We start from the raw sequence: 23,361 nt of genomic DNA on the forward strand, positions 1-23,361 counted from the left end.
TGGTGTTTGTGTGCTTCACAAGGCGTCGTTTCCTGACCAGCGCGGGAAATTGCGTCCCATGCGTATCTGGGTTGCTTTCGCAGGAACAGACAGGGTTTGTGGGTCGAGGGTCAGCTGCTGTGATCGATTACCGCTGACTCAGGACATCAGCACCCGGCGTGGTCTGCGTTCAGGGAAGGAGGCTTGGAGTGAGTCGAGGAATGTTTTAGTATCGAGTGAGGTTCTCGAGTTCAGGGTGAAGTGAGGCGCGCATGCGTGCCTTGAACTCTTGTGTGAGGGGAGCATCGCCCCTCCCCTTCCTTCTTGTAGGTTTCCTGCAGGTCATCGCCTCTGCACAGCGACCTCGTGCAGGTGTTTAGTGTGCGAGAGGTCAGCGCGGGTCACGTGCGGCCAAGGTCACCATCCAGCCAGCCCTCTAGCAGCGGCAAGGCTACGAGCATCGGTCACGTGCCGGGGACGTTGCGTGACAGGTGGCGGGGGAGGGGGAGGGGGCTGCTGGGCCTGGCACACCTTTAACCTCCGTCTGCTTCTTGACCCTGCTCGATGTGACTGGTACACAGTACTGTAACGGCGAGCTGGGCGCCTGTCTGTGGTGGCGGGCAGCGTGCCGCCACCTTTACTCCAACTGCCACCACGACTGCCGCGTTTCCTTCCTACCGGTCACGTGTTTGCGCCGCATGTTTCCTGCCCGCCGCTGGGCGTCGCGCAAGGCTGTCACGTAGGGCGTCACTGAGCCCTGTGCCTGCCTTGTGATGGATGACCTTAACCTCAAGATGCACAGCACATCGCGAAGGGCCTGATTGCTGTAGACGACACTCAGACCCTCTTGGCGACACGCGGGACGCCTCCACGCCTGCACCCGCCACTCGCATCCACTGATCAATAACTTAGTGGAATATCCGTACGGCGCTGTCTTCCGGCCAACGGTGTTTATGTTGACAGTTCATTAAAGGACAGTGTAAATCTTTTCGCCTGTCATTTTCCTTTCCTCTCTCTCTCTCTCTCTCTCTCTCTCTCTCTCTCTCTCTCTCTCTCTCTCTCTCTCTCTCTCTCTCTCTCTGAGTCATAGCACTCGAGGAGGCGCGTTGAGGAAATTAGTCAGGTCAGTGGGAAGTGTGCGAAAGTCTTGTGACGCAGAAAGCGATGCGGTGCGTAAAGGTTGACTTGGGACTGGAAGAGGGGTAGGGGACGGGAGACTATGGCCAGCACTGGTGAATAAAGAAGAAGGCGCTGAAGACAAATGCATATGGGCAGTGGCTTCAGAACATAGACTGAAGCTGCGTTGCCTTTTTCAACACGTGTTCCTGGGGTTTGTCTACGGGGAGGCTGGATGAGGAAAAGGGAGGACAGTCAGGCGTGGCAGGACGGCGGCTGGGAGAGGAGTGCAAAAGAGAGGAGTGAGGTAGGTCGGGGTTGGTAGAGCTGGGCGATGCGTGGTTGCCGTGGCAGTGGTGTTGGGAGGAGGGGGCGTGAGTTTGGGTGAGGGGAGAAATTGAGTTGGGATTGTCGTAAGTCTTCATGTCTTTACGAGACTACTATAAGTACAGGCACACACTCGCTCTCACACATATACACTCAAAGACCTTCAGGGATACTGCCATTACTGCTACTACTACTGCTACTACTAATAATAATAATATAAATAATGATACCTTCTAAGCCAAGACAAAGGCGCCCATATACATAAATTTGCCAGATTGACATCATACAAATAATAATAATAAGAAGAATAATGAAAAGTCTCAGAAATGAATACGTAACTTCAACAGTAACGCTAAAATGACAAGAGTGGGAACCATAACGTTGTTGAAATTTATCATAAGTTTCTTCCTACTCCCAATGCCTTGCTTCCTTGCTTCCCTACTGCTCTCTGTGTTTGCTTTCTTTCTTCCTTTCTTCTATTCTCTCTACCTTTGTTCCGTCTTTCCTTCACACATCTGTCTTTCTTCCTTATTGCCGTCCTTCCTTCTGCCTTTCATTTTCTTCCCCCTCCATCTCTCTACCCTTCTCCATCCTTTGTTCCTGCCTTTCGTATTTACTCCCTTTGATTCCTTGATTTCTTCCATTCATTTCCCCGCCAATTTTATTTCCTTGTTTTTTATTTCTTTCCCTTCCTCCTTTCCTCCTCTGTCTATCCATTCTCTCTGTTTACCATCCTTCATCCATTTTTTTTCCTCCTCCCTCTTTCATTCCCTTAACAGTCTTAACAATCTTACCTTTTCTTTTTCTTTTCTACTTCTTCCAACCAACCTTCCTTTATTCCTTCCTTCAATCAATTAATATTCCTCCTTCATCCCTTCAACCTCCATCTTATCTAATTTTTTTTTCAGTTCTTTCTACATTTCTGCTCTTCTTACCTTCACCCATTCACTGCCTTACCCTACAACCATCCCACTCTACCCTCTATACATCGCCCAGCCAGCCCTTCGTCCGCAGCCTTCTCCTGACGCAGGTATCTCTCTGTCTGTTGCAGGAGTGAGGCCTGAGCGCCGCTGGATGCATGCTGGCAATACAGTATCGACCTCGCTCGCATTTCCCAGGTAATCTTGCTGCCTTATTGATTCTTGCTTGGCTCAGGTGAGGTTTGGAGAGAGAGTTTGAAGATTTATGTAGGGAATATTTTGGTGGTTGTATCTAGTGTGTTTGTGTATGCATATGTTTGTTTCTGAGGGATGGGTTTCTCTCTCTCTCTCTCTCTCTCTCTCTCTCTCTCTCTCTCTCTCTCTCTCTCTCTCTCTCTCTCTCTCTCTCTCTCTCTCTCTCTCTCTCTCTCTCTCTCTCTCTCTCTCTCTCTCTCTCTCTCTCTCTCTCTCTCACGCCATGAAAGAAGCACCCAACATTTTCCACACACGGACAGGTAACCATGTAAAGATTAATAGGTCACAGAATAAATAAAATACGTGATTCAGAAGTTAAACCAATTTTACTCTCAGTCTGGCTTAATATTTTTCATAGTTGGTTTATGGTTGTACTACTCATAGAGAGAGAGAGAGAGAGAGAGAGAGAGAGAGAGAGAGAGAGAGAGATGACTTTTCTTCTTTCTCTTTTGGTTTATTAGTCAGTAATTACACGTTTTCTTTTTTTTTTTTTTTATTTCAATTTTCCTTGCGAGTTTCATGTTTCGTTTAGTGATAATATGCAAATACAAATCTGGGGTTGTGATTTCATGGCGCTGGAAACTAAACCGGATTGAACAGGAGAAAGGGATTCATAACAGTTGTACGTAGAAACAAAACATTTAAGATTCTCTCTCTCTCTCTCTCTCTCTCTCTCTCTCTCTCTCTCTCTCTCTCTCTCTCTCTCTCTCTCTCTCTCTCTTTGTGCGTAATGCAAGTGTTGGAGCGTCAGTCACGGGTCTTTTTTGTCACGGAGTCGCCAGGTGCTCACGGTACAGGCGGCCTCAGGTGTTGTAGATTCCTGAGGAAGGAAGGAAAGTCCCCGAGTGATACGTGGCCTTGGTGGGTGTCAAGGGAGGCTCAGGTGGCCCCAGTCTGCCGTGTTCGTTAACTCATTTGTTAGCAATGATACATAAATGGTCTCTGTAAGCAGAAAGGGCGACGAGGTTGTCACGGCGACACGGAGAGAGGTAAAAAATGGCCGTTTTCTCGAACACTACACGTTGGGCTAGGTTGACTGATTTACTTAATTCCTTCAGTACCATAACACATTTTCATGCTGATTCTTTTTACTATTTGGTGCTTTTAAACACCTTCAGAAACTTGTGTCGGGGTTAGAATAGTGAAGACTCTGGCCATTAATCTTCTGACTTCCTTAGAGTTTTCCTAGTGTAAATAAAATCATCTAATCATACCCAAATCTCATGGTAAAAATGTGTCCCAGTATTGAAGGGATTAAGATACCGTGGTGGAAGGAAATCGTGAGTCTAAGAGATTTTGTGTTTGTATGTGAAATGCGGAATAGTGTTGTCGTTTTTAATTTCTCCTGTCACGAAACTTCACGAGAACACCTGACATCTTGGTGCCTTACTTACTTCGTTTGCTTTTAATCATCAGACTCTTGTGAATGTTGATGTAGTGTTCAAATGAGTTTTCATGATTCTAATGACACTTTGACACACATCCTTCGCCATCAGTGAGGAATAACACCCATGTGAACTTGACTCATTCATGTAGTCCTTAAAAATCATCCTGATAGTGAAGCAAAAAATTTCATAATGCAAGCCCTGGTAAAAATTAGCCAGACTGGAGGACGATAAGGGTACCGCAGCTGCCTTAGATCCTGCACAGCGCTGGCAGGTCTTGGAACGCGAGGAGTGGCGGATCAGGCCATGCAAGGCAGCTGTTCAGTTCTCCCGCAGGACTCATCCATGCGCCAAGTCGCAGCGCCGAGCAAATACTGACCGCCTCTTTCCTCTTTCGGCACGTTGTTCCTCCTTCCCCAGCATCCCTCTGCAGCCGCGGTTGTACTGAAGGACCTGAAGAAGGTTTTTGGCTCCACAAAGGACTGTCAGTGGTCACATTTTATATATGTAGAACTCTTTACCATCTCCACACTGTACCTGCAGCAGAAGTATACGTGTCGTACACTATTCTATACACGACAGGCACGCACAGATAGTTAGATGCAAGAAATATTTGTCATACTCAGTATACGGAAAGCAAACCAAGTCCTACCTCAGGAAGCACCATCATGGCTCATAGATTGTGGGAACGGACATAAACACCGGAATAATATATATATATATATATATATATATATATATATATATATATATATATATATATATATATATATATATATATATATATATATATATATATATATATATATATATATATATATATATATATATATATATATATATATATATATATATATATATATATATATATATATATATATATATATATATTGCCAGCGCCTCATGTGGCAACAGTATTACGATTAAGAAGTATTGCAGTCCTTATCTCGTCTCACCGTCCTACTGTTCACCGTCTAAGTATTCAGTTAAGTTCAATCACGTTTACTGGCCGAGAACAAGAATATTTTGAGTTACTTGTTATAAAGATGTCCACTACTTGACTACGGATTTTAATTACTGTATAATATGTAGTAAATAATCGCGAGGAAAAGATTAAGAAGAAAAAAGATAATAGTGATAACAATAACAACAACAACACAACGTAGAAAGAACAACACAGACCATAAACTAGAAGCTCCTCTCTTCCAGTGCATTCCCTTCCCCGATACGTGAGTCAGTAAGTCAGCGGAGTCCAGAAACTTACCCAATTGGTCCACAGAAGACGCCACAACACCAAAACTATCCCAGCTATCACCGCACTAAGTCACAACCAACCACTGCGATAACTGTTCCCTCTCACTGCATTATGTTTTTGCTAGCGGGCATTTAGGAGACAGACAGGCAAAGTTCCGCCACTCTTGCCATGACAAACAGCGTGTATTGATCCCGAGCAACAAGCGTGTGTGAGTAGCGGTGCCCAGGTAGTGTGGTGTGGCTTGATGAGAGTGCCAGGGGAGTGCCAGGTGAGTCAGAGTGCCCGAATTTCACCACGCGGAGGAAAATTAAGTGTTATGTCATAGGGTGATTTCTCATTTGCTATTCATTTTTTTTATTCATTTATGCATTTATTATTATTATTATTATTATTATTATTATTATTATTATTATTATTATTGATGGATACAAATCACGTGACCATGTTGTGTGCGTGTCTGAAGGGAAAAGGGGGGAGGTGCACGTGACTAGGAGATGCACAGCCTGTTAGAGAGAGAGAGAGAGAAGAAAATTGGGTGCTATAGGAGTTATGATTCTTACGTATAAAAAGGATGAAAAAGAAAGTACGTGGTATATGAAAGTAATACGTGCTCGTTTACGTGCACATCACTATGAAAATGTGTTTAAATGAACCCAAAGTAAAAAAAAGAAATATGAAGAAAATAAAGTTAATAATAATAATCGGTTTACAAAATTACAGTGACGAACGAGCTTTGTGTGTGTGTGTGTGTGTGTGTGTTAAAAAAATAAAATCTGTGAGTGTGTCTAGACATTAGTGTCCTGTGGTATTCAAGAGAGCGAAGGCAAAACTAATGTCAGCCTGTGACTCTCGGTGACACCTCATGTGTAATTAGTGCCACACGAGGTACAGCGCTACTCTCCAGCATGTGCAGACAGACCAGGCAGCTGCTTAGGGGGGTGTAATCAACAAACTGTGGGACTATTTTATCTCTACTGATCTTTTTAGTCGTGTGTCTGAAAGTCTTGGTAAATACAAACTTGGAATGGCGTGTGTCTTGTTTATGTATATCTGCTTTGTTGTTTTTCCTTTGTGTGTCTCTGTGTGTGTGTGTGTGTGTGTGTGTGTGTGTGTGTGTGTGTGTGTGTGTGTTTGTCAGCAAGTAACTAATTATTACCTTCTCACTCTAGTCAGGCAGGGCAGTGTTGTAGCTTTTCATTAGTGACTGGTTAACACGATCGAGACTCTGGATTGGTCTGGTACACTGGTAGATTAGGTTAGGTTAAGTTAGATTAGGCAGGTAAAGTTAGGATAGGTTAGGTTACATTAGGGTTGCTTTGGTTTGGTTATGTTAAGTCACTCTAGGTTACGTTTGGTAGTGGGCCTAGTGCTGGTGTGCTGATGTGCTGATGGTGGGGCGTGTCAGTGAAGAGTCGTTAGAGTTGTGTTGTTTGGCCAAGGTATCACTAACACCTGCTCTTCCTTTCAGATTAACTTAGTGACGCCGTCGAGAAAGCGCGGCCCCGCCATTGAGAGGAGCGTCCTAACCATGCCATTCATCGACGACGATCTCCTGTGGTGCCCTGACAACGACGGCAAGATGGTTGACCTCTCCTGCCTGGTGAGTGCCGAGTGCCTAGTGCCGAGTGCCTCACCTGCCTCTGTCACACAAATTCGGGTTTTTCTCCTTTTATTTTTATTTTTGGTTTATTTCTTTAACTTGTATTTTCGTTTTCTTTTTCTGCTTGTTTTTTTTTTTTAACGATTGATTTTCTTTCTCCTATTAGTTTTGTATTCTTTTTTCAAATGTCTGACTTTTTTCTTTACTTGTTTATTTTTTCTAGTGGTTGATTTTTCTTCTTATTTACGTATTTTTCTGTTACTAGTGATTGATTTCTTTCCTTAAGGTCAATTTTCTTCCTTTAATTCTATTTTTTTTATTTATTTTTTTTTTTTTTTCATCTTTATATAAAGTAGTGGGTAGAACTTCCTCTCTTTCTCTTTCTAGTAACTAATGGAATTTTCAAGCCTAACCAGCTAACCAGACACATGACAATAGCACATCCCCAAGTTTCGTTTTCTTCCGTTCAGGACATGTTGATTTGTTTTAGTCATTTTACAAAAGGCGAAACTGCAACACTGACAGCATGTATTTCAAAGTGTCAGGGAAGTCTCTCTCTCTCTCTCTCTCTCTCTCTCTCTCTCTCTCTCTCTCTCTCTCTCTCTCTCTCTCTCTCTCTCTCTCTCTGACTAATGAAAAATTGCTTCTGACTGGCAGAAATACATTTTTTTTTATGCATTAATAACAGAACTTAAAACACAGACAGTAATCCCGTGAAAAAAAAAAAAAAACTCATACCTCAACAAACACCTTTGTGTTAAAATCTAATTATCAAGAGTACAATTACTATAAGAAACTCATAATTCTACAAAAAAAATAAAGTTAATAATCAGCTTTAATGATTTACTGGTCAATAGTTGCCATACGCAACATATCAAGGGATCACAAAACTATGACAAGAGACAAGTCAGTATAGGAAGCCCACAACATTTCTTGTAGTGTAGCATAAATATTTTTCGTTTTCTGTGGTGGTTCTGACTCGTACGTTTTCTCTGAGGTTGAACTAGAGCTGGGACTCCTCTAACTGTGGTGGTGATGGACTCTGGGTAAACTGTGCTGGTAGTGGTTGGGAGACGTGTGGCATGGGTGCAATTATGGAAATGTTAAGGGGAATCTACAGCACCATAATAGCTTCTCGTGAGGAGTAAGTGAGGAAAGTCTGTGTCTGTTGGTGACACATTGAAATAGAGGCAGCATACAGATATGGTGACACTGAAATAATAGAGTCAGCAGTTTAGAGCAATCCTGTAGTACACAAAGGAAGAGAGTTACTGTAGGAAGTGCCAGAAAAAATGTAATGTGCACTGCCTTTAATCATTGTGTCTACGTTTATAATACCCCGGATTATATAATAGAGTAAATTTTATGGTCACACAAACTGCATCCATTTAGCCTACCCAGTGGTAATATACTACGGGTAGGTAGTTTGTCAGTACGTTATCAAAGTGTGCTTGTAGATTCTGTCCATTACATAAACAAGCAAAAAAAAAAAAACCTTCCCTTCTTTCCGAGCCATGCAATTAGTCATATAATTCATTCAGTCACGTGGTACTCTGGCTCTTATTAACATTGAATTGACGGCATTAAAGTACTTAACTGTAGTCTAGGCAGGACCTTTTATCCTCGTGAACCTTGGCAATCTCGCAGTAGATCATAAGGGAGCTTCAAAAGGAGATTAGGTGAATTCATGGGTGAGGACGATATGTGGAGAATAGATAGCTGTGTTCCATGAAGGGTGTGTTACTTTTGAGCCTCACAGCTTGCACCTCACCTTATTTTGTAGGGCTCTAGTGTCATGCTGTGCTTCAGTCTCATACACCTATTAGAAGAAAGGGCCATTTGAAAACTAAATCTGACCAAATATTGTAGCCTTTCAAATGTAACCTTGGAGTATTTTTTTTCTTTTCCTTTCTCTCTCTCTCTCTCTCTCTCTCTCTCTCTCTCTCTCTCTCTCTCTCTCTCTCTCTCTCTCTCGTCAGTGTCAAGCAAGGACTATGTATATCTTTCTACTATGACAGCTGGTGACGGGCTAAATTGTAAAGGACCTTTGTGATTGGCTGGCTGAGGTGTGGCTTTATGGGATTGGTAAGCCTTCAGAATTGTAGCAGTTCCTCATGGTGGCAGTGTGGTCAGGTTGGGTCGTGTGTTGTGGTCTTGCTGGTTTTTACAGGCAGCATGAGTTGTTTGCCGAGAAGGATGGTAGTCTTAATGTCCAGCCAGTTTTGCCAGACTAATACACTACTATTTATTTATTTTATTTATTTATTTATTTATTGTTGAGGCAAAGGTGTTAAGTGTAGGGATACCTGATTAATTACTCTTCACCTTCTTAACCCTTTCAGTACCATGACATGTTTTCATATTTATTCTGCTTACTATTTTGTGATTCAATACAGCTTCAGAAACTTGTGTGGGGATTAAACTAGTAGACTCCAGCTATTAATCTATTGACATCCATAAACCCTTTCTAATGTCAATAAAATTGTCTAATCATACCCAAAATTTATGGTAGAAATGTATTCCAGTTCTGAACAAGTTAAAAACAGTACAAATTTTCCTACAGTGTCTTGTGTTTTTAAGAAGAGATGAGACAAACATATGATAGGAACAGTAAATAGTAAAAGATTGATATGTCTAGCAGGAGTGGAAGTGCTTCATTCCTATTTGACCTTTGCAGGACCCTGGGGGAGGAAATGGAGCAGGCAACAGTGCCGCTCCTGGAGGGAACAACAATGAACAAATGACACCGATGGGCATGGGCGTCATCGGTGGTGTGGCCTCCAACCCATCCTCCGCCCCAGAGTGTGGCGACCTGGCCGAGCTGTCGCAGGCCGATCTGAAGGGTCTGGTTGGAGAAATTACTGAAGAGGATGAGATCTTCACTAGTATATCTGTGTCAAACTTTGAACTTGATAATATATTTGCTGAGGTGAGTGTTTGTACTGCTGGTCAGATGGCTTTGTGTTGTTTTGTAGTGATAGCCTCAGAAAAACATTATATACATATTTGTATCAAGACATTGTGCAGAGCTGTAAGTTATATATTTGTCAGCCAAAGGGTATGTGATGGTAAAGATCTTTTTTGTTACTGCTAGTTGCTAAAGGCATTTATTCTCACAAGTATTTTGCATCTCTGATACCTTATCTGTTATTAGTCACAGATCAAAATTCTTCTAAGAAAAATAATATTTCTCAACCATCACATACAGTGTTCTGACTGCCACACACAGCTGCCACTTGCATCAATCCCATTCCTTCTTTTTGAGAGATGCAGGTCCAGTGTTATGAGGCATGAGAGATGAAGATTTCTAATGGTTGTTGATATATCTTGCCTTCAAATCAAGTTTATTAGGTTTGTCTTGAGTGTCAGAGAGCAGGCAATAGTATACATAATCTATATCTAACTATATCTATACATAGCAGGAAATATCCCCTTCAAGGGTATTAGTTGAAGCAGTGCACCTAGTGTATGCACACACTCACACACAATCACACCCATAAGTACACTGTCACATCTTACTTGAATGCTTTGAAAACTACACTGTACAGTGATCACTGGCACACTGCAACTGGTTCCTCCATGTCAGAATAATGCCACCAGTACTGGTTTATCCTCCTGCACCACCATAGTCTCATCTTCCCTGCATCATCAGCTGGTTATTTCAGATGCCCATAGACCTCCTGTTTAGCTCTGAGGGTTCCATTACTATTTATGAAATCTAGTGCTCTTTTCATAATGTCTATCAGGCCTTCTTTTTTTATAGTCTTTTATCCACTTATAATCTTGTTCATGTGCATCTAGATAGATGGACATCCTGAGTTGCGTTTACATTGTGTTGTGTTCTTCAGGTGGACGACTCTTTCCTGTCGGGTAACCCAGTGAGGAGCCGTGATGGCCGGTGTGGTCGAGACGACTTCATCCCCGCCACACCCACCGACTCGGCCAAGACCCCGTCAGACCTGCACATGATCCACATCAAGCAAGAGCTGGAGACCATCGGCAGTGTAAGTCTGATGCACATTGTGGCAGGAGGGACTCACTCTCACACACTCTGGAATAATTTATTATACATTTAAGTACACCATATCCTTTGGCAGATATAGTATTACTATGTAAGGCAGTCAATTTGTAGTGCAAGTATTGTTTTGAACACTCAAATACTGTACACATTGCTATTAGTGTTGTTTTGATAGAGAAAGAATACTTTGAAATGGGAGTAATGATTTTGAAGATGAAATTCATACAATAGTAAAGATTATGAAATACAATGTTGATATGAAAATGATCTTCTGCAGTTATATTCTTTTTCACTCACATTGCAAACTAGTATATGTTGTAATGTTAATATTTTGTTTTTCTATAAAGATTCCTTTACCTCACCAGAGTGATGAGGAGCCCATGTCCACCAGCACCATGGACATCGTGTCCAGCACCAGCACCCTCACACCACTGCTGCGCTCCCCCCAACACGGCCTGTCCAACCACAACCACCTTATGTCCCACCTCAGCAGCAACCCCACCGCCTCGCCCCTCACCCACCACATGCAGCACACTAATGGCGGTCAAACCTTTGAAAGCTTGCTCAATGACGAGACCAATGGCACCAACACATCTCTCCTCCAGAATGCCTTGCAGAACAACGCCCAGAATGGCTTGATAGACGTCCGCCACATCAAGAGAGAAAATTCTGTTGCCGCAGCAAATCCTCTGCTTGCTGGTGAGTGCTGCACACGCTCATATTTGTTTGTCTTGCCTTCTTCACTGTCTGTTCATTTGCTTCCACCATGTAATACAAAATGATAATGTTTCTTTTTTTCAATGGAATGTTTTGGAATACTTTGCAATGCTTTCACTCATGCCCCACGCTCCATCTGTCTGACATAGAACATTTGTCTCATTTCAAGAAGTGACACCAGTCCCTCATTGGACCTTTTGGGAGGACTTTGGTATGCATAATTGTTTTTATTTTTCATTCATTAGTATTTCTTAGCCTCTCTGTAAAACTCATCCTGTCCCTTCCCTTTACTTTCGTGGTAGGATCAATACCACACCCTGAGAACTTAAGGCCTTTGTATATGGTGTCTCAGAATTTGTTAGTTAGCTTTTAGATATTAATGGCCTTTACTATGATATTTGTTGAGCCTTTCATATTTGCACAGTGATCATACATAAAAGTACAATAAGTAGTAATTGTGTTAGTGTTGTGAGTATAGATGTGACACCAGCTGTGGCCATCACCCCTATGGACAGCAGCAAAACACTAAAGGATGAAACTTTCAAGGGAAAAATTAATGTTTTAAATCAAGTTTGATAATGTATAATTTTGAAAATTCTTCTTATTATTATCTATTTATATCTGGAAATCAGATACAGAGAAAACCTTAGACATATAAAGTAATGATATATCATTGAAAATAATTGATGGGTTAAGAATTGCTTCTCTTCTAATTCTAAGTAGTGCAATAAGTAAAAAGATTTTAAGCAAGTTTAATAGAAAAAAAATCTTTCCTACTAGTTACTCATATCCATCCCTATGCTGTACATAAGGTTAAAAATTGCTTCTCCTTTAATTCTAAGCAGTGCGTTAAGCAAACAATGTTAAACAAATTTCAAAGAAAAAATTCCTTCTATTCACTCATATTCATCCACACACCATATACACATTTACCCAGTGTAGTTGGGTTATACAGCCTGGCCTGGTAATGTACACTGTGGCCAGGTAGAAAGAATACTGCTGCCAAATGTCCTGTATGCTTGTAAAGACAGCTGAAGGGAAATTCCTTTCTCTGTATTCTCATTACAATGGGACAAAACATTATAGAGATGCATTGCCTCACCTTTTCCTTTAGATAGAGAGACAGATTTAGCTATATCAGATGCCTGTTCCTAAAACCCACAGAGAGGATGGATGCTGTGGAAGTCCTTAATTATTCCTATTCTTGCATTCAATCCATAGAAATCCCCATTGATCCCTGTCATTGCCTTCCTGCCCTGCATGCTGCAATCTTTCCACTCCTGTACACACACACTGCACCAACGTGTCCTTCCATTTCGTTGGAGATTTTTTCTTTAATTCTCTTGCTTTTATGATATCCAGCTTACACATATAGGCTCTTCTTTGTCTCACTTTCTGTTATTCTTCCCATGAGGCAGAGCAAGGCTATGTTGATGTATGTGATCTGCTCAGCCACTCTGTATTTCATTCCTTCACCTTTACTTGATGTACCAAATTTGTCACAATACTTTCATTACTTTCACTATGCACTCTACACATAATAGGCACTTACCAAGTAACTTATTTCACCTTAATCTATCTTTTGTTTCACACTGACGTCTCTTTCATGTGTATTTGAATGTAGATACAAATATTCTATCTTGCAGTCTTTTTTTTTTTTTTTTTTTTTTTTTTTTTTTTTTTTCTCCATCTCCATTCTTATTGTTCTGTCTTTCATTATAATCCCTTAAAAGACATCCAGTCATCCTCCTTTAGACCATTCCCATTCACCTCTCATCTTCCATGCTTTCCTGCAAACACACTATTAAAAGGTACTTATATTCACATACATTCTTTTGCCATGTTCCCATTCTGATACTTAAAATACTGAGACACTGAACTGAAGGCAGGATAAAGCTTAAGCCATGAGAGGTGTTCATGAGGGTCAAAGATAGAATCCTTGACCTGCAGACCAGAAAACACCATTGTAGACAACAGGACATTAACTCTTCAGCTGCTATTTGGTACATCTATCCTTAATTAGTCATCATTCTGAGACGTCTTTACTTGTTCTATAGTTACTTATAACCTTTGGATTTGGTAGAATTTGCAGAGTATATCCTTCTAAGTCCCCTTCTTTATTTTAGGTAGCCTACTTGGAAAGATTTCACTCATTACTTCTGGTGCTGTTTGTTTTGCAGTGAAAGGGTTAATAATTCTCCAAGATTACTTTAAGGACCATTTTGGGATGTACATCCTATTTGCTTTTCTTTCATTTTTTATTTATTTCTTTATTTATTTTCTTAGATCAGTCTCTTTCCAATTCTTTATAGACACATTTGACTCCTGCTAGACATAGTGGATTTACTTCATCTCTTATATAGATTCTTACTTTCCTTTGAAACACACTAGATTAATTTTTGTTTCCCTTGAGCCTCCATCTCCACCTTTTAATCTATTTCCAACATTTTATAGGTCATTGATTTACTTTCCATCATATTCACTTGCAAAATCAGCCTTCATGTGTGTTTAGCTCAGATACATAATTAGAAAAAAAAGGCTTGTCGAGACTGTAAATAGTCCAGGTCTTACATTTCTCTTGTTTTACATCATGATCTCTGCAATATGTTATATGCGCACCTCCTTTACTTTAACTGTTTGATACTCCACTTCCTTGATATTAAAGAGTTGTGCCCTACATCTGTCACTTTAGTGGTCTGCATTCCTTTCCAGTATTTATCCTCATATTTCCTACTTGACTCTTTCTGAATATCTTTATCTTCCCCTTCCTGCTCCTCATCTGATTTATCTCTTTGTTCCCATTTGCTTTCACAGAATTATATTACGAGTTGTAAGGCTTCTTGTTCCTCACCACCTTCTCACCTTTCAGCATGAATTCACTGTACCTATAACCTAGTGCTCCTTCACTCATTTACTCAGTGTTCTTGGTGTTACTCACTCTACTGCTTACTCACTTATGGCAACTTAAACCTTTTCACTACATTATCTTTTCATGACAAAGCATGTTTATCTTTTACATTTTTCTCTCTCTCTCTCTCTCTCTCTCTCTCTCTCTCTCTCTCTCTCTCTCTCTCTCTCTCTCTCTCTCTCTCTCTCTCTCTCTCTCTCTCTCTCTCTCTCTCTCTCTCTCTCTCTCTCTCTCTCTCTCTCTCTCTCTCTCTCTCTCTCTCTCTCTCTCTCATTGCCAGAACCAACCAGTTTCATGCTGCATTCTCATTTCTGTGCTTGTGACATGTCTCCTTTTTCTTTTTCCTCTTTTTTTTCTTGAGATGACTTTTACTTTCATTCACCTTTCAGTCACAACTCCTTTCAGACTACGCTGATTTCATTTATCATCCTTTTATTAAATGTAATAATTTTCACATTGCTTCCAAAAGAGTTTGCATTCTCCTTATTTCTTCAGCTAACACATGATCATAACCTTCAGCAGGACTTGATTCTCTACCGGCATCAGTGTTTTCATTTTCAACTGAATGAAGCTCATGTGTTATATATTTTGACTTTAGATATACTATAGATTTTATAAGGAATTATAAATCTTAATAATTCCTTTTCATTCATAATTTATATATGTTTCAACAGCATCAGTCTCTTTTTACACTTGGACTCACTGTATCTTCCAGTCTTGTGAAACATTCTGTCTCCAAAAAAAAACTTAGTGAACATAAAACCTATTCACTCATCTTCACCTAAACTTATTGAATATAAAGCCTTCACTCATCTTCACCTAATGTTCACTGTCTCTGTATGTCTTTCATTGAGCTGAATTCTTTGATATAACCTTTTTTTTCTTTCATTACATTACTTACTTCTTCAGTCTTCATTCCTTGAGTCACAACACTGCTCAAATGGAAAGGTCTTTGTTCTATAAAATCTTTTCTCTTTGTACCTGAGTTAATGCATTTTTCAGCACGTAACTAGTCCCATTTCTTGCAACAGACGTCATGTATTCCTAGTATCCACCATTTCAGCCCACTTAATGCAATCATGTGTAATTCAAGTTTTACCTTCAGCTTTATGGAATTCATAAGCTACTACTGCTGTTATTATTACTGCTACATACTACTACAACTACTACTACTATAGTCTGCCTATTCTAAACTGGCCACTGGGTCTCGGTTTGAGAAAGTGGACTATAAAAGGTTACTGTTCACAACATAGTGTAGCTTATTGATGATATAATTCTTTTTATGTGTGTAATACTTATTTATTGTTGATCAACACAGTTATTACAAGGATAGACTACCATTTTCCTCAAGATATGACAAGACAACAACCATTTTCTTCTCTGATTGAAACCCAGCAACCAGTTTAGAATAGACAGACTACACTACTGCTACTACTACTACTGCTGCTACTGCTACTGCTACTGCTACTGCTATTACACTCTCTCTCTCTCTCTCTCTCTCTCTCTCTCTCTCTCTCTCTCTCTCTCTCTCTCTCTCTCTCTCTCTCTCTCTCTCTCTCTCTCTCTCTCTCTCTCTCTCTCTCTCTCTCTCTCTCTCTCTCTCTCTCTCTCTCATTATCATTCTTTCTTGTAGCTCACTCAAACTTTGGATCCTTTCATCAGATCTTCACATTCCATTACAAACACACTTCCTTCATATCTTTCTCTTACATCCCATCACTAGAAGCACTCACGTTTGCATCTGTGTTTCTTTGTTAGCATAGCATAGTAAAAAGAATGTTTGTAAGTACTGGCTGTGTCACCCTATTCCTGTCATTATTCATATATCTTGATTTGAAATTGATATGCCACCACCAATTCACACTTTCATGAACATTATTGATGCCTTACTTTGCCATTACACAGAACAGGATACAGGTGTGCTAACTAACATCATGCAAACTTAGCAAGTCACACACACACACACACACACACACACACACACACACTTCTCTTTGAACCTACAACTCATGACACCTGTGAGAAATCATTTATAGAACCTGATCTTTTCACAAGTGTTGCCAAGAAAAACAATAAGCAACACAAGAGAGAGAGAGGGAGAGAGAGATTCAGGAAACATTACAGATTATGAGAGATAATACTTCAGGAAGGGATCAAGGAGATTAATGGCTTGCAATATTGAAGTGCCATGACCTTGAGAAATGCTTGGTGTTGGAAGGAGGAGTAATGGAGAAAGGGAGTGGTTGGCTTGAATAATGTTAGTTTGGCTCAGTGATGAATGGAGGCCCTGAAGATCTCAGCGGCAGGCGTGACTCGAAGTGGGAAGTGGGTTGTGTAAGGCAGGATTTCCACAGTGTCATCTTTGCTTTGGTGATGTTGGTGTGTAACATGTTTGTGTAGGTGGTGGTGCTGATGGTGGTGGTGTGCCATTACTTGCTACCAACAGTCATCCGGCATCATTTATCTCTAATTCCTTAGTGAAGTATGCAATTAGTGCCCAAGTAAATTGTTTCTAGTCATGTAAAGTGTGAATTTACGTTGGATGATGATGACCTTGCTTTTTATCGATGGGGGTGGTAGTGCTGTGCTTGTCATGTCTGTGTACAGTTAGGGTGTAACAATCAAGTAGCACAGAGCTTTCTTTACATTTAGAAATCATGTTGTTTGCAGTAAGTTGATGGACTGATCCATTTCAATATTTCAAAGTAAACATATTATCTCCATACTATATCTTTGTAAACTTCTATATTAATTCAGATTCACTTCTTGAAGACAAAACTTTATGTGATCTTAATAGTTCTACAAATTGTTTAAGACTTTACAAGAAATGATCTTATAGAAGAAAACATACATTGACAATGGAATCTTGCATGAATGATAACACTATAAAAAGTAACATGTTAGAAGAATGTATATAATGGAGAACAGTATCTTCTGAGTGTGTCATGAATATAGCATACAGCGGAGGCTGTCGGGGCTGGCCTGAGGTGGAGCAGGAATAGACAAGGTACAGAATGTGGGTGATGTGGAGATGAGAGAGAAAGAGAGGCAGCTTTTTAGTGATGGTGGTGGTGTGGCATGTGGTGTGAGGAGGAGGGAAGGAGGAAGGGCAAGGTGTGTTGTGATGCATCTCAAGGCATTGCAGGGCAGTGCTGAGCCACACAAGTGTTGTACAGCTTGGCTGTTGTGGATTGGATAGTTTGTCTGTACTTGATACTTTGCCCATTAATGTAGTGCATTGGAAGACATCATGGTTGATATTTTTAGGCTTTTAGTGTCTCATTTTCATTTATTATAATAGGTTGCTGTGGAAAATAATGGGACTTTCATGGCTTGAGTAATAGTTTAAGTAGGATGTAGTACTAACATTTGGAAAGATGCCCATGAGAACCCAACTAATCATCTCAATGGTCTCTGAAAATAGTCCTTAGGAGAGAACAAAGTGTTTGGAGATGAGGCCGGTGCACCAGCCTGGTCTGTTGCACCTGTCAGTGGGTGTCGTCTTAGTGGACACACACATAGCATGTTTCTTCCGTAACTTTTCACATTGTGCTCTTGTTAAATTAATTCATTCACCAAATCATTCTATAAAGATCTGTCTCTAACTCCTATTATATTTGTGTCATTCTTGATGCATTCCCTAATACATTTAAAGGATGAATGAGTATTGCAGTTTTCACCTGCAGACTAATTTCATAGATCATTTCTCCATCTCTTATTCCATTATCAGACATGTAACAACACAGAAGGAGAAAATCTGATAACACTCGTTACTTTCTCTAACTTTCAAAGCATTTCTGAAAGTAATTATATATATATATATATATATATATATATATATATATATATATATATATATATATATATATATATATATATATTACACTACCATTATACTGTATTTGGCAACTATCAGTCCTTCAAGTTTCGTTTGGTTAGGGCAGGTCAGGTTATGTTAGAACCCCCTCATTGGTTTAGCTGGCAGCAGCTGGCATGCCCCAACGTGTCATGGGCTGCCGGTGCGTAATGTAGAAAACTTTCAAGTTTCACGTAAATTTTTATTGAGAAACGATGATCAGTTATTCAAGATGCGGCAAAACTTATCAGTGATATGATAGTTTTGTTAGCTTTCGTAGTGCGTGTGTAAGAAAAATTCATCTCAGTTGAACTATAATTAAATACATGAGGCTGACGTAAGGCGGGTTACATGTGCCGCCTTGAGACAAGTATGTTAGACGCGGCCTTACTTGTGGGTCTTCAGGCATAGCTCCTCACCTCCGACACTGGTCAACAAAGGAATACCTGCAGCACTTACTAGGTTACGGAAACACTCACTACCCCTCCTTTAATACCTTTAATACGACTCGGGTAACCTTAAACAGGTACTTAAGACACCTGGTAGACTGGTTACCAAAACACTGTCTTGAAGTTAATGAAATCTAAGGGATGTTTACTCTTCCGTTTCAGGTTTGTTATCCTCCTCGTATGACCGACCTATGGCCAGCCCAGCGTCCACTCCGTCGTCCACGCCCTCCCTACCATCCCTCATGGGCCACGTTAAGATCAAGAAGGAGACGCTGGACCATCCCCACGACTCATGCAAAGGTGAGTACTCACACACTGTGCTTCAGGTACCAAGGGGAAGGGAGGTCTGGTGTTTCTCTTTAGGTCTCGTCTTCATTTTCCCCACATACTGTGACTTAAAGTTTACGCCCAAAATATCGGAAATATTGAACACAGAGGTGAGCCACATGTGGGTCAGCATGTGAGGAAGTCTTGCATTCCATAAACTCAGCGTCTGCCCTTGACAACAGCTGCCTGGGGCGCGTGGCGCGACACGTAGCTACTACCACTTGTATGTGAAGAAAAATATGTATATTATGAATTATTAATACATAAATTGATAAAATAGTAACTAGATAGTTAACCAGGAAATAGTTTGTTACGAAATGAGCGAAGTAAGAGACTCGAGCAGCAAATCAGGCGTTACTGAGGCATGAGATCATTAATTGGTGTAATCTAGATCGGTAATTCATGGCCACCGTGGAGGCCTTGAGGGGGCAGTTGTCGCGGGGAGGTGTGTTGACAGGCCTGCTCGTGGCGGGTTGGCAGGGGCTGGGGTGGTGGCAGCCAAGCTGTCCTCAAGTGCTGTAAGGGGAAAAAATAGTAGAGGAAGGGATTACATTTCTTGATGGCAAGAAGTATTGTGATTTATTTATATAGATGGCTGAAAGGTGGTAGTGTGGACAAGGCGGCCCGTGGCGGCCGCAGAAGGAAAGTGTGTGGAGGTGGAGGCGACGGCAGACTATGCTTGCCACCGTCAACAGCTTAGAACACATACTGGCATAGCGTCCTGCAGTGAAGCGGAAGAGAGGGGATGGATGGGTCACTACCCCCGACGCTTACCTACAAGTTACGAGTGTGGGGACATGAGGTGCTCATTTGGGCACAGATGAGGTGCGGGGAGGAGGTAAAAATACCAGCAGGTTTTAATAATAGCATTCGGGAGGATATTTGGTGAGCCACCTGCCAGCTCGTGAGCCATTCGCTACTTGGTGGCATGAGTGAGTAGCATTCTTAAGGCACCTGCTGGAAACACGGGACCAGGGCGACTCCCTTTGTTGACCGGCGGACCGTGGGAGGCACGGAGCACAAAGCCGCAACAAAGACACGTTGTGGCGGTAGGGGAGGGAGGCATTTGGGCTGCAGGAAGCAGGACGGGCGCCAGCGAGGGTACATGAGGACATTGGGAGAGAGCAATGCCCTGAAGACTTGTCGAAGTGCACAAGGTTGGGCCTCTTGGCAGTGCCGCGCACCCCGTGACTCAAGGGCAGGCGCCACAAGTCCCGCAGATCCCGCACAACCTACATCCCTTTATCCCGCCACCCAGTACTTAAAAACCATCCACCACCACCACCACCACCATGTACCTCACTAGTACCAGCAGCGCCACCTCAGCGCGCCTGAGAACCAGCATGACATTGGCATTTTTGTTCCCTGGCTCTGTCCTTCCTCGTGCTTTATGTAATCGTTTGAAACACAGCTTCCCCTCCCCGACAGCAGCCGTAAATCTTGTTTGCCACGTTTCCTGTTGGTGGCGTGGCCGTGGTATTCCTAGGGCTTCCTTAAGGTGACTCACACGCCGAGAGGGTAAATATACTCCACTGGGTAGTAGTATTGGAGGACAGACGAGGAAGTTGGCTGCTCAGCTACTGCGCAATAGTGGCTTTCTGCTTGTGTGTGTGTGTGTGTGTGTGTGTGTGTGTGTGTGTGTGTGTGTGTGTGTGTGTGTGTGTGTGTGTGTGTGTGTGTGTATGTGTAATTTTTCATACATAATCACCAACACCACCACCGCAGTGACACTCTTTCCTCTCCCACCATGCACATCTATGGCTCCACGATTCACATGTCCTGCGGCGTGACAGGTGTTACTTCCACACCTGTGTCAACGAGAGAGAGAGAGAGAGAGAGAGAGAGAGAGAGAGAGAGAGAGAGAGAGAGATACCCACACACCTGCGCCGTTGAAAGTCATCTATCACCTAACTTGCTGAAAAAGAAATTGAAAGAAGGTTAAAAAGAAAACTACCCTTCGTCAAACCCTCGACACAGCTGCATGTAAACAAGCACACACTTCCATTACTTACACTGGGGAAGCGATGGAGACACACATTTACGACTGGGCGAAGGAAATGTTGTGTAATGGGCACTGCATCTCATCAGGGTACCAGAGGAGGCACTGACGGGTTGTATGTGACTGGTCAGAGGCTTTCAATTCATGTAGTGAGAGAAAGATGAGGAGAAGAAGGATGAGAGAGGAAATACAGACAGATCAGATACAAAAAGGCATATTGGAGCATAAAGAACGTATAGAAAGGCTGAAATGTGTACTAACGCCACCGTCACCACTGTCACCGCAAAGTTACGTGTAAGAAAACAGAGTAAATTAGATTGGAGAAAGACGAGAGCCTTGATAGAAAAAATCACGACCGGGGAGAAAATAGATAAGCAATGAATAAAAGCAGAAGCAATAGATGAAGGTAGGAGAAATGAAAGAGGAAGGCAGGTGAAAAATAAAGCAAGACGAGACATGATAAAGCGAGATAAGATTGAAATAAAGCCATCAGAAAGATCAGAACAAGGCAAGGATATACGAGTAACAAGACAAAAAAAAAAAAAGTAGAGCATAGTAAGAGGAGGAAGAAAAAGAGGAAGAAGTGTGTGAAGGTAAAGAAAATAAAGAAAAAAAAACAACACAATATAGAAAAGATAAAACAAATTCACGGAAAAAGAATAGAACAAGGCAAGGACATACGAGTAAACAGAAGAAAAAAAGGTTGAATATAGCAAGAGGAGAAGGAAGAAGAGAAGGAGGAAGTGTGCGGAGTGGAGATAAATAAGGAAGGCTTTCACGTGCTGGTGAGAAATTAAGACAAGAGAAGTGACTCTAAGGCTTCTGTATTTTGAAGATGGGTAGTTAGATTCTCTCTCTCTCTCTCTCTCTCTCTCTCTCTCTCTCTCTCTCTCTCTCTCTCTCTCTCTCTCTCTCTCTCTCTCTCTCTCTCTCTCTCTCGCCTTTCTTTGTAAGACGGCACAGTCAAGTAAAATAACCTTGTGTCTCTCGGCAGTGATGTCAGTGTCGAGTCCATTGCTTCTACATGTATAAAAAGAAATGGTCTAACGTGTGTGTGTGTGTGTGTGTGTGTGTGTGTGTGTGTGTGTGTGTGTGTGTGTGGCTGGCTACTTTGTTTCCGTGTCCAGTATTTCTCTTTGTGTTCTGATTCGTGGGTTTATGTTTTCATTTTATTTTTTTTTCCTTTAAGTGTTCATTTATACAGTTGTTTATTTATTTATCTTCTTGTCTTGCTTCTTTTATTGTCTTTGTCTTCTTCTTTGTTGATTTTTTTTTTCCATGTATTTCTCTTTGTGTCAGCATAGTATCAATAGATTTGTTTTCTCTATCACATCTAATAGTTTTTTGTCTCATTCTTCATTAATGCAACTCGTATTTCCGCATCCACAACCTCACACCTCACTCCACTCCATTCCACTCCACTCCCCTCACCACTGACTTCCTGGAGCGTGCATACATGTTTCACTACCTTTGTATTTTCATCTGTATTTTTTTTTTTATAGTTTATCATTCGCCCGTATACCTTCATTCACCACCTCATTCATTCTCCACACCAATAATGATTTCTCAGCATACCCTCGGTTATTGCGTCGCCGCGTCCCTGCAGCCGAGGGGAAAGCGACCAAATTCGGGCAGAAGAGATTATGACGAGGGCTTCGTCTCCCCTCCCTACCTCTCTCACCTCCCCTTGCTTTACCCTTCCCCCCGCTCCTCCCCCTTTCCTTTGGCGGCCGCGGCGTACCATGCTATCGCCGCCAAGGGGAGAGAGAGCTGAGGGATTGAGGAGAAAGGAGAGGTGGGAGGGGGGAATGAGTGAGGGGAGGGAGAGAAGCGCTGCGTCAGATGTTGGTGGCTGCGTTGAGAATCTCTTGCTTTGGGGAGAGGGAGAAGGAAGAGGAAGGGGAAGGGGTGAGGGAGATGTACACACACACACACACACACACACACACACACACACACACTTTTTTTTCTACTGTCATATTAGTACGTGGTATGTTATGCCGCCCATCTGTCATTACCTGTCCGTTTGTATTGCCGTTTACCTGTCACCACCTTTCCCCTTTACTTACCTGTATGTGCGTGTGTGTTTGTGTGTCCGCGTTGATAGGATTGCGGGCAGCGGGCGCCGTGCTTTCCTGGCCAAGTTTTGCGCCATCGCTCGCTGTCCGTCTATTTTTAGTTCCTCAGTGCTATTTTGCTTCTCCCACGCTCATTAGCTGGCTTACTGTTCTTTTTTTTTATTCTCTCTCT

At 41.8% G+C, this 23,361-nt stretch overlaps 1 protein-coding gene across 12 annotated transcripts in view; it reads left to right on the top strand.

Annotated features, from left to right (window-relative positions):
• Window positions 1-23,361, top strand: part of LOC123519788 (ecdysone-induced protein 74EF-like) — a 382,075-nt gene that overhangs the window by 239,461 nt on the left and 119,253 nt on the right. For 7 of the 12 annotated variants that reach the window (XM_045281306.1, XM_045281294.1, XM_045281297.1 and 4 more), the window contains 7 exons: window positions 2,474-2,540; window positions 6,706-6,837; window positions 9,515-9,766; window positions 10,686-10,841; window positions 11,221-11,554; window positions 11,742-11,783; window positions 18,948-19,085. In XM_045281306.1, coding sequence (XP_045137241.1) covers window positions 6,766-6,837; window positions 9,515-9,766; window positions 10,686-10,841; window positions 11,221-11,554; window positions 11,742-11,783; window positions 18,948-19,085 — 994 coding nt within the window. In that variant the 5' untranslated portion in view covers window positions 2,474-2,540; window positions 6,706-6,765. Of the gene's footprint in view, window positions 1-2,473; window positions 2,541-6,705; window positions 6,838-7,843; window positions 7,982-9,514; window positions 9,767-10,685; window positions 10,842-11,220; window positions 11,555-11,741; window positions 11,784-18,947; window positions 19,086-23,361 lie in introns of those variants that run through there. The other 5 variants (XM_045281301.1, XM_045281302.1, XM_045281300.1 and 2 more) reach the window with 3 other exon arrangements.

This window comes from Portunus trituberculatus, chromosome 46 (genome assembly GCF_017591435.1).
Source record: "Portunus trituberculatus isolate SZX2019 chromosome 46, ASM1759143v1, whole genome shotgun sequence".
Classification (NCBI taxonomy): domain Eukaryota; kingdom Metazoa; phylum Arthropoda; class Malacostraca; order Decapoda; family Portunidae; genus Portunus; species Portunus trituberculatus.